This window comes from Acyrthosiphon pisum, chromosome A2 (assembly GCF_005508785.2).
Source record: "Acyrthosiphon pisum isolate AL4f chromosome A2, pea_aphid_22Mar2018_4r6ur, whole genome shotgun sequence".
NCBI classification, from domain to species: domain Eukaryota; kingdom Metazoa; phylum Arthropoda; class Insecta; order Hemiptera; family Aphididae; genus Acyrthosiphon; species Acyrthosiphon pisum.
This window is the reverse complement of record NC_042495.1, coordinates 78,342,840-78,355,910: the sequence shown is the minus strand read 5'-3', so window position 1 is coordinate 78,355,910 and position 13,071 is coordinate 78,342,840. Positions and strand designations below refer to the sequence as shown.

The window sequence follows — 13,071 nt, the reverse complement described above, 5'->3', positions numbered from 1 at the left end:
ATCGTTTTGATGGTTCCAATCGGTATGTACCTGGTACCTACGTTGTTTTTACTTCACTTGCAGATTCAGTAATGTCGTGTCGGCGATATATCATATTTTAGACAAATAGACAATATACGCTCCATTCGATCAATCGGCTAAAAATAATTGCATACATCTGCACAATTACGGAATTACCAAACATAATATAATACATAGGTAATAGGTACATACTTCGATGTATATTTCGTGGTGACTCGATCGTCGACAATAGCTATGCGAAATGATCACACTTTAGCATGTTTAGTTGTCTTCCATGTGTTAAGTGACAGTGTAAATAATTGAAAATGTATTAATGCATATTAAATATAAGCTAAATTACATAAACCTACAACCTACTATACCATTTATGTACCTTTGTATTCATGCATCGAATATGTTTCGGTTTTATCTTGACATCATTAGAATTTATAAATTATTTCAGTCTACGCACTTATTTTAGAAGTTTTTTCTCATCATACAAAAAACAAACAGAGTATTTTTTTTAATTTAATATAAATTTTAAAAAAATGTAAATAACTATAATATACTAGTACATAAAAGTAGATTGTAAAATGCAATAACAATACTAATAAATGGTAATACTACCAAGTATAATATTATTGTTATGTTAATTATTGCATGATTTTTATGCAACTCAAGTCAAAAATAAATTGACGGAACAGCATGATTGTGAATTATGGGGACGTAAATATTTTTTAGAGGAAATTATACTAACATTGAATGAATTGATTTCACAATAATTTTTTTTTTTTTTTTTGGGAGGGGGAGGTCTGTAAACATTTTTATTAGTAGAAAAAAATTTAAATGCTTTAATTTTTAACTTTGGCATATTTTCTGGTAAGAAAATGAATCTTAATTTTTTTCAATTATTGTCGATAAATATGTTTTTGCTTGGTCAAATATCTTAAAAATGCGATACGTTAACGGTTTTATATAAGTTTATATTAATGTAATAAAAGTCCAAATGTAATAATAAGTCCAGTGTAAATCCACAATAATTATTCTATGAGAGTCAAAAATTAGAACTTTGATAACATTTGTCAAAATTGATCCAAATTATTTTATAGTTAGAAATTTATGAGAATACCTATATTTATTACGTCTAAGATTTGAAAATGTAATACAAAATTCCTAATAATAAACTTGGAAAAGCATACGCTTAAGTTAGACTTGAAACAATATTGTACTTCTGTACAGTTTTTTAAATCAAATTGTACCTAATTATTTTGGCAAATTTTCCAACGTTCAATTTGTTTTACTATTCTCCATAATGTTGATAAATATATTATGTATTATTTATGGAACGATAAATTTGGATACAAATATTTTATATTGTGAATATTTTATCTTAATTTTCCAGATATTTATACTTATTTTATTTTATTATCATCGTTATTGTTTATCTCAAAGTTAATTTTCACAAAAAGAATCGGTTTGTAATAGAATACATTGATTTTTTTGTCAAGTATTAATAAATTCGATTTAGCATAATGTCGAATTAATAAAAGTTATGTACCATTCCCGAATAATAGTTATTAAATAGTTATTAAAAATAATACAATTGTTGATCGTAAGTAGTAAAAAAACTACAAAAAAATATTAATATTTTATGTATTTTCTGCAATATAAATATTTGTGAATTAATTGTATAAAAATTAAAAACTCATTTATTTCAATTAACTAGTTACTTATTCCAGATAGGTACTAATTTTTAAATATTTTTAAATCTAAAACATAAAATAAATATTTATTGATGTTTAAATTAATATAATATTATGTATATATCGAATATTGATAAACGTATAAAAAAAACAAATTTAAGACTGAGCTTTGGACTAAGATGTAAAATAAATCAATAAAAACCAAAAAAAAAAAATGTGTTAAATATACAGATTATAAAAATGAATAGGTTGATTGATTACGGTAAGAAATTGTTTAAACTTGCATGTTACGTTCTTCTTAAAGCCATATTTATGGAAGTAATTTTACTCAATAAGTTATTACAGCACAAGTAACATTAATTTATGACATTTAAAAAAAAAAGGTGTCTTTAAATTGACCAAACTTCAAAATAACAATTTCACACATTATAATGAATACGAAATTACATGTTCATATTTATTGATCTTATTTAATAATATATAGATAGGTATAACAAAAATCCTTGAAACCTGGAGATAACTTACTTAGTAATTTATTAGAATATGTTTTCATATGAATAAGTTATGATATCAAATCAAAGGGTTTTAGGACTTTAATATATAAAAGATGGAAAAAAATTGTATTTCAAACCAACTTCAGAACTTCCTTCAAAGTAGATTTTTATAAAAATTACTTTTTATTAACATAACAGAAATATAGAAAAATGTTCATTTATATTTGTATCTCATTTAAGCAATCACATCTAATGCATACATATTATAATATTATATTATGCACAATTCGCATAAATGATTAAATGATAAATTTAATAGAATTATACAAACAAACATAATCAAGATATAACACTGTTGATATTACAAAATCATTTACTTCAATTTACAGTACCTAAAGAAGCCAAATCGCAGAATGAATTATTTGATTTGTATAAAATATTGTGTCTTCTTCAATTAAACAGAATTTTAAGTGATTTTTTTTATTACTATTACTATATATATTATTGTTATACATTTTTTTTTGAATGAAAACGGGAAATTTTAGTTTTATGTTTTACAAAGCAAAATTACTTTTTTTAATTGTACAAACAATGTTTTTGTCAATTCAAAAATGTCATAAAATATATTACTTGTCAAAATGGTCCAAAGTTTGAAAATTAATACAATGCACACGGGTTTAAACTATTATTAGTTTAGTAAAGTCTGGTTTGTTTTATGATTATAAAATTATGTAGTGAATATTTAAATAAACACAACACAATTCCAACTCAAAATGCAATGGCATTTATCCTTGGTATAAAACCGAATTAACTTTATCATGATTTACTGAAAATAAAATGATGGATACCTATGATAAAATAAATTCACATTAGTCTAAAGTTTAAAATAAAACATTCAAGTTTTTTAATATTACTTGATTTAATTATGAACACCAAAGACTACAGTAGATATTGAAATACTAAATAGATACGTATTATTATATAGAATTACGTAAAATACTTATTATCTATGTATTATAAATATGTGTTTTCTTTTCAATTATTATATATTAAGGGGACTGGAGGGTGATTCATTTTCGGTAGAAAATATAGCTCACAACTTTAATCATCATGCCCAATATAATAATGTTCTGATATTAATTTTGAACACGGATTTGTATTCGTCACTAAATTGTCCATGCTTTGACAAGTTCTTTTTTCGATTTTTTTTATTTTACTTAGAAATTTGCTAGGTAACAAAAAGAGTAAAAATAGATCATATTCATATAACTCAAATTTAATATAGAATATGAAAAACGTACGACAGTTAAAGCATTGTAAATTTAGAGGAAAACTCAAATCTGCTTTCAAAATTGAAATCGGAACATCCCACTGGCAAGTACATTTTGTTAAAAAAATTAATGTAATTTTATGAGGTAATAAGTGGTGACACGTGCATGAGCGTAGGTAAAATGACAGACGTACATATCCGGTCACAGCGATGGCCCTATGCCCCTATATAACGTGATCGGTACAACAAATTACACATGCAATTACGTTAATGTTCATTTACTTCCAAGTTCCAACACATTGACATGACCCATAATAATGCAATATAAAATGCCTAGTTTTTACTCATTAGAATGGATTACGCTCCAGCCCCCTTAATAATTGCTTGTTTTTTTTTTTGTTTTTTTTGGGGGGTGTTTGCGGCCTCTAGGACCATCCCGTCATACATCCAGCTTTCCATCCATCTCAGTCTGTTGCTCATTCCTTCCAATCATTTCCTCCTCCTAGTTCTTCTACGTCCTTCTTCACTACATCCTCCCATCTCATTTTCGGTCTTCCTATGGGTCTTTTCCCTATAGGGTTCTTTTCCAGGACCGTACGAATATTGCTTGTACAATAATAATACTTGTTTGGTTGTTGATAATTTTATTTTGACATAAGTTTTGCGAAATGAGTCACTCGATTGCAACACTAATTTCATCTGTGAAATTGTATTGTAATAAGTCGCGACACCATTTTCTTTTAAGACGATGGGGACGTTTATGTCCCCAGGCATACCAGCTCACCAATTGTTTTATACACTCCTCTACGCGCCACCAACCTAAACATTAATATTTGTCCAATTATTTGAATACTTTATGAAAATTAAGAGTTCAAGTTTTCAAATATTTACAAATAGAGTATCTCTAAACACTTTTTTTTCTCAAATGTTTAAGCAACGCAAAAACAAATATTTTGTATAATTCAGAGTTAAATAAAATAAAAACTACGACATAGTATAAATTATAAATTATGGCTTTAATATAACAATAAATACCCAATATCTTGAATTATATTTAAAAATCATTAATTAGAATAATAATTTATAATTTTACAACAATTATTGAATATTTTGCTGGATTTGATTTTGTTTGTATTTCTGATCCCCATGACGTATGGTTATGACTACGGTTTAAGATATACCGTATATCCGTAAATCTTAAATCGTGGTTGTGACTTAGGAAAAACGAAATTACGAATGACACTCCATCAAACGACGTGTAAGTTTCTATAATTTTTAATTTCCAACTGCAGCGAGTGACATCCTCGTAGATACCTATCAGTTATATTTTTTACATTTTTAATATCATAATTTGACACACATTTGCCTGTCATAAAAAAAAATTATCAAGTGTTTAATGACAATAGATTGGGATTCAAATATGACGTTATAAAGTAATATATAATACATATTTTATGGTCATCACGGCGCGGCGTGGACCGTTTTCTTTTCGTTCCATTTTGATGTACAGTGTTATTTAATATACGTAATATGCCTCTAACGTTACCACTTATAATGTTTTATCATTTTATAAAATATTTTAAATAACTGCGAACTTTTATAACATTAATTTTTTTTAAATACTAAAATACCTAGGTATATACCTTTATATTTACATTGTGAAATTTATATTCATCTGTCCATCGTACGGGCTTTGCTATTAAATTATTTTACATTTCCGGGAACACATACAGCTCCACCTGTCCGATCACGATACAAAAAGCTGTCAATGGATGGATTTTAATTTTCCATTAGTACGAATTCTCTGGGTCTAGATATATATGTGTTGTGTATAATATATCAGATCAAAATGTGTATAAATGCATTTTAATTAATAAGTATAATAACTAATAAACGATAAATTGCGCATATAGTCAGTTTAAAAAAAATATAAAAAAAAAGTTCAAAAACGTCAATCGTTGACAAAATACGCGTAGGACTAGCACCCGGCCGAATATTGTTAAATTATTTTATTTTGTACTGAGTATTTTATTCGTAAACTAGTGCAAACAACACTGTCGTTTTATTTTTAACCTAGGTACTACGAATATTATTGCTATTGGAAATATTTCGTATCAAAACTACGGTCACGGATGTATACTGTGTACGTGTTGTGATTGTAAACCATCACTCGAGGGAGTGGCCCGTAAAATAATGAATTACATTCGAAAAAGAACAGTGAGCCAAATTTAATTAAAAGTTATGGTCACACAACGCCTAGGGTGCAATGCCGTTATAAACTCTCATTTAATGTAGTTAAGCCAAATAACAGTCAAGCCCAATAAAAAGTACCAATGAGGTCTTCAGAAAGCTGATACCACCATACCGGTAGGCGGTAACTGGTACTTGGTAGGTGTATGTAGCAAATATCTTACATAATATTTGTGTCAATACTTCATTAAAAAAATGTACACTATATTATATATATTTACAACCAGTTCTTTATTTATTCTAAACAATTACAGTTCGAACACTCTTTAATGGAAACTGATCGCTAGACTTAAATAGATAATAATTAAATAAATAAATAGATAACACATTTTAGTAGCTGCCCGAATGGACAAGAAAAACGTTTGAAACAATGGTGTTTCATACTTTTATATAGGTGCATTTATATTTTATATTTTGTACCATTTATAATATAACACCGTATATTATTTTACAAAAGCTAAATTCTAATAAAAAAAATTGTATCATGTAGGTAATTATTTAATCATAAATTTGTATGTTGTGTCGTGATCCAAAAGTCTGGGCCTTCACACGAGTTTTTAACTAACGCCCAGTAATCGTTTTAGTTCTTAATATAAAAATAAATAAAAATTAATAAATTAAATAAATATTCTATGTTTGAGATTTTGCACTTTATAAATACATAAGACAAAGTTCTCATTATTGATGTTTTTTATAATCAAAGTATTGAAGAAATCGTTTTCAGGAAGACTAATATTTGGTTATCGATCACTTTGTGTAATTTTAAATGTATAGAAATATTGCCTTTTGATTTTTATCAATTTTTTAAAACATGATACAAAATTTAATCATAAGTTGTAAGTTTGAAATAACTTAATCGGTTTTAATTAAAATCTGTGACTATATTTCATAAAATCATAATAGTAGTTTAAAACAGTTATTTTTAATAAACAAATGTATATATATTTATAACACATATTTTGTACGCAACGTATTGTTATATATTAGTTTACATAATATGTAGGTATTATTTGGTTAGTAATAATAACCGTTATTACCACTGAGTTAGAGAATAAATAACTATTAATATTTTCAAGCAAGTTTTATTTCCAATTTTAAATTTAAAAATATAATATACAGTAGGTATTTTTTTTTTGTGTATAGGTGTGAGCTTATTTTATAAATTTTGATATGTTTTTAATGGATATTATGTTTGTTCTCTTTGTATTTCATTATAAAAGTAAACATGTGGTATAAAAGAGATTACAACAAAACTATGTCTCAAATATTGTTACATTATATTATGTATTATGCTATGACCTCTTTCATTCTGCTATCTACATTTTACAATGGAAATTTCTTGTGGTGTTCAGTATTTTTTCGCTAAAATTATCTTTAAGAATTGTTGCATAAAATACATTTAACTTAAAAAGTTTGCGTGTGCATTTTTAAAACTCATGCGAATGAAATCCTAAGCGAATATGTTCATATAATTATACAATGATATTATCATCATAATACATTATATTTTGCTTTTAATATAGGATTTATAATTAATGATGTATCGAATATAATTGAAACAAAATCAAACTAACTCAAAATGTTCAACATTTGTCTCAACAAATAATTAATAATTACAAACTTTATAGCTGGTACTTTTCGTACTAGTATGGTACCTACCTGAAAACACCTTTTAGTAGGTCTTAAACATAAATTTAGTACAGAGTACAAAGAATAACTTTTATTTATATTTTCTAAACATTTTAGATTAAAATATTTGAAGTAAAATTTACAGATTTTTTTTTTTAATTTTATTCTAATATTTATATATTTTCTTTCCAGTGCAATGCAGCTGTAGGTATGAAAGCTTTTTTTGATATGATGCACGAAGGACCACACAAAGTAATGTTGTTCGGCGCCGCCTGTACCCAAGTGACAGATCCAATTGCAAAAGCGTCCAAACATTGGAGAATAACTCAGGTAAACAATACTGTTGACTTAACGCATTGTAAAATCATCTTTATCACCACCTTTATCTTTTCAATATCACTATCAGGCTTTTAAAGTTTTTAAGCAAATATTTTAAATTTTTAGACAAATATTACTTAATTACAATTTAATAATCATCTGAAAATAATACAAAATTATGCTTAGTCGAATTTCATATGATAAGGATAGATTTTTTTATGATTGACGTGTAATGATCAGAGAACATAAATAAAAAAAAAACAAATTCAAACCAACTGAATGTTGATTTTTTATTTTTAATATTTATTTATGAAATATTTATTTTATAATGAATATTAGTTATAATTATAGCGTATAGTATTTTATACCACTATACCCAGAAGACATAAGTAGTTTTTAGGCTCAATGCGTGAAACTGTATTTGTTTTAAAGATTACTATATATAGTAAACACTATTTATAGTATACACTATATATGCATTAATACATTATGCACCATTAACCACGGTGTTTCACGGTAAACTAACTATTAACTATTTAAATTGACAGGATTATCGGTGTGATAATGCTAACACACATAAATAATATTAAATACTATATTGGTGTTAAATTACCTATAAACTTGGAAAAGTCTGGACTAATTTAGAAAATATAATAAATATATAAATTTCATGTATATAATCACTTAAAATATAGGCAGAAATTATAATTCACCTCTTTCACAGTATCCAGATATACTGCGTTAGTTGTTACGTGGTTAGTAACTCATCATTAATTTTAAGATCATAATATTTATAGTAATTTTATATTTATATCAGTCCTCGTATCTCGTGTACGCGTACCTACTAACCACTGATCGAAACTAGTTACAAAAATGTAATGTTAAAAAGATGCGCAAGTGTGTATCACTATTCTGCTCCACAATAGATTTCGATTAGGTTACTATATAATATATATTAAATTTGAATTCAAAAATAATATATTATATAGTTTACGAAAAACATTTTTGAGCGTAAACTGTTATCAGCCAAAAATATATTTTATTACATTAATTAGATTGCTATTAGTAGTTTATTTTACTATTAATATAAAATAGTTTGTTGTTTTAATTTTTACCAAAAAACATATTGCGTTTATTATATTAATATATTTAATAATAATTATAGTATATGATATTTATACAATGTATTATAACTTATTAATTGTTCTTGACTATTGAGCCAATACAATCTTACCGCGATACGATGGGAATACTTTCATGTATATACCATAAAATGAATCTAAATGTTTTGAAAATGTTATTGTGAAATTATTGTGCGCCTATATGAAATATAATAATATACTTAAATATTTCAAATCCCCACGAAAAATATTATTAAATTGCAACAAAATAACTAATATCGCTATTCTTTGTTAAAATATCAATTTTTTTTTTCAAAATTAAAACTTCAAATGCTTATAAAAAAAATGGCGCATATTATGTAATATTATGTATCCAATATTTTTGAAAATCTTTAATAACAATTTATGAGATATTACAAGGAGAAAATTTCAAGTATCTACGATAGTACGATATTACTCGTTTTTTAATTATACCTAAACGAGAAAATCGATTTTATTAAAAACTAATTTAAAATATATTAAAATTAGTATTCGGTGCTATACAGTGTATATATTTTGAGTGTAGCAAGACTCTTTATATTAATCGTTCTTACAGGACATAGGTATTTCAAAATATATCTATTCGTGCTATTACTGGAATTCTCTGGTATCTATGTGATAAATTCAGGTTTACACGCAAACTAAAAAGTCAATACTGTCAACAAACTTCTGACTTGTACTGTACAAGTTACAACAGTTTTCTAAATCGAAGCATAACCATTAACCAAAGCACTAACCTTGTTATTAAAAATATAGGTCCAATATTAATATCTGACGATCCACCAAACAAATTGCAACTGCCAACTGGAACTATTATTAACCTAAAAAATATCAATAAAAACTTTAACGGACTATCAAGGAGCTGCACCCATTTAATATGATTCATGTTTTTTTTTATTATTATATTCGTAAATATATTATAATTGAAATCGATAAAAATGTTTAATTTTTAATTGTGATGAAGCTCAATAGTAATGAAATATTTATTCGTATAATGGGTGCATTATTTTTCAACTAAATAAAACAAAATCAGCATAAACAAATTTATGTGACAAATTTTAATTTTTTTTCTAGCATAAATTTTTTTTTTTATTATTTTTAGTTGAAATATACAATCTATATCGGATGACATAATAAGTATATATGATAAAAGACAGAAAACATGAGTTGTATACTGGGTATTTTATTTAGTTATACTGCCATTTTATATCTTGTTCATCCCAATTTCTTGTTGTGCTAATATTTGAACAGACGTTTTTTAATTCATAAAAATATATTTCTCCGGAGAAACTTTGTACATTAGGAATCTGTGGCTTATTACAATAATTTTAAAACTTTTGTTACCTACCTACAATCGATTAAAATACCTTTTTTGTAAAGCCTAGTTTTTTTTTTTTTTTATACATTTTTGTTCATGAACAATTAATATCAAGTGAGAATTTCATAAACTTACTAAAAAAGTTCAGAAATTGTTATTTCTTTTACATTACTTAGTATAAGCTTATTGCATTCTGAAACATTTAGTAAATACCTATATTGAATGGATATTGTTTTAGGTTGTAGGTTAAGATATATAAGCTATCTTACATGACATATCAGCCTTATTTACCATGTTAACTATAATTGAAGGCCTGGGGCAATCATATTTGGTGCCCTTATTCTACATAACATAGTATTTTGATTTAATTGGCTTTGAAGGGTATATATACCTACATTTAAACCTCAGCCAAAATTAAATAAAACAATATTAATAAGTTATAAATAACTAATAACCCCTTTATCATATAATTATATAAATACCAACACGTACATTATTCTTATTATTAATAAACAATGTACCTAGCCACCTAGGTACACAGAGTAATTCACTAAGCCACCCCCATTTTTTTCTTTCTGATTTTGAAAATATTTTAATAATCAAAGACAATTTTTCGAATTCTTGAATTTGTTTATTCTATGGAGTGTCCTGTGGCGCTACAAACTTCTGTTTTTAAAATAAAAACTCCCCTTTTTTACTGTAAATTATTTAGTGAATAATTTTTTTGAAAATATTGATGTACCTAATTCGAAATTAAAATGAGTAGCTTCTTAATTATTTAAATTTGTACTAAAGGTAATATTCCTTGTTAATGGTTTTACAAAAATATAAAATTAACATAATATTGAAACTAGTACTTATTATACTTGGGCCATTTTAACAAATTATTAATATCGATAGATTAATATTAATGACTAAAATGTTCATATAATCATAGAACCCATATCTTATAAGACTATTACCATGGACATTTTATCCTTAGAACACTAAGTTAATTAACTCAAGAACTACTTGTACGAATTTTTATTTTGATACGGAACATTTCACAGAAAAATTATCCACTGAATAATTTACAGTTGAAATTGGGGTTCTCATTTGAAAAACAGAAGTTTGTATCTCCGCAGGACAATCCTTAAGTATTACAAAAAATCGTAGGAAAATATGGTCTTTAAGTGTATTTAAATTTTAAAAATTCGAAAAATCAGGTTTTAAATAACTGCATTATTGAAGGAAAAAATACAGTTATATTACAAATAACAATAAAGAAATAAACGATTTAGTTAAATAAGTTTTGTAAGAAATTAACTAAAAATTTATTTTTCGTTTGTATTATAGAATATGGCATACAAAATAAAATTTTAAAAGCGATTGTTTTAAGTCCAAAATAAAGGAAGTTTGTACTTAATGAATAATTATGCATTATTGAGATATTTTCGTATAATTTATTTCGTTAAAAAAATATTTAATGATTTTCTTACCAAATTATTCTTTTAAATCCTTCGTAAAATATTTATCATAACTCGAAGCTTTTTTTATGCAGGTTTATTGATTGAAAATCAAAATGTGTCACATAAATCTGTTTAGTATCTATGCTGATTTTGTTTTATTTAGTTTGATAATAACTCACCCATTATAAGAAAAAATGTTTCATTCTTAATTTTATTTAATTCACCAGGAAAACGATTTCTACGTTTAATTCAATAAGTGTCAATTTATTTACGCAACCCATTACTTGAAATTCACTAAAATTTCAAATTTTTTTGTCAATTTTGAACATAGTATAGGTAATTACGAATATAATTATATAAAAATGTATATTTATTACATAAGTTCAAATTATTTTATAATATAGAACCGTTCCTCTTAATGACTTAATATTAAATCAAAGTTTAAAATATAGGTAATTATAATGTATGATCAGTCCAAATAATTATGGAATAAAATTGAGTTGACGTACCTAACGCTAAAGGTGTATACCGAATACGATATTTGCTTGATTTTGATTTCTATATTATGCGTTCTAAATTTAAATTATATTGTATAGTAGGTAGTTATGTAGGTATACTGCCATGAATGACCAGAGTAAAAAATATTTAAATTAAAAAAAAGACAAAGTTAATGCTAGCAGCGAACATAATTTATCCAATGTCAAACGATATTTTAATAAAGGTTCCCTCAATTCAAATTTACTTTGTACGGGTGGACCTTAGATTTAAAGCTTATTTATTGACAGGTTGTCTTGGTTGGGATTTTCAAAGAATAGTATAAACGTAAATTTCTTGACATTTATAGACTTCCCGCGGGAAGAAAACTTTGTGACGGAGTATTCCTGAAGATTATGATCCTAAGCTAAATGTCAATTAATGTAAAAGTCCAACATTGGATAACCGCAATACGTATATTTACAACATATTAAATATTTGAATTTAATAACTGAAATGAAACTTATATGTCTTTTGGAAACTTAAATATTAGGTACATTAAATTAGTATATTATACCTACAACAAATAAAAAAACCAATAAATATAATTTAATTTAAAATTAAATCAAATTAAATGAATCAATATATTATTATATTGTATTCATTTTGTACTAACGATAAATTGTTATATATTATTTACCTGATACCATAATATAAAGTTAATAGGTATTATTTAGCTAATTAACCTGATAGTAAGGTTGTTTTAATCTATAATATAAAATTCTGCTCTCCCACATAAATACCAATTTGATATGGAACTACGTTATTTTTAGAACAAATATTGAAATATCCGCATTAACATTTTTAAATTTTAATACAATAATACATTGATAACCGTATTGGCAAATAAAATTTTTAATTTTCTGAAAATTCGGTTTTTTTCGGAAATGTATTATTTCAATATTCTCCAATTTTTCCACGTTTTCCGAGCCTCTGGGAAAAAAACC

At 25.4% G+C, this 13,071-nt stretch overlaps 1 protein-coding gene across 5 annotated transcripts in view; it reads left to right on the top strand.

Annotated features, from left to right (window-relative positions):
* The window catches only part of LOC100162087 (gamma-aminobutyric acid type B receptor subunit 2), a 304,964-nt gene that overhangs the window by 235,525 nt on the left and 56,368 nt on the right, over window positions 1-13,071 (top strand). For all 5 annotated transcript variants that reach the window (XM_029489763.1, XM_029489764.1, XM_029489761.1 and 2 more), the window contains one exon: window positions 7,539-7,676. In XM_029489763.1, the coding sequence (XP_029345623.1) occupies window positions 7,539-7,676 (138 nt within the window). The remainder of the gene's footprint in view (window positions 1-7,538; window positions 7,677-13,071) is intronic.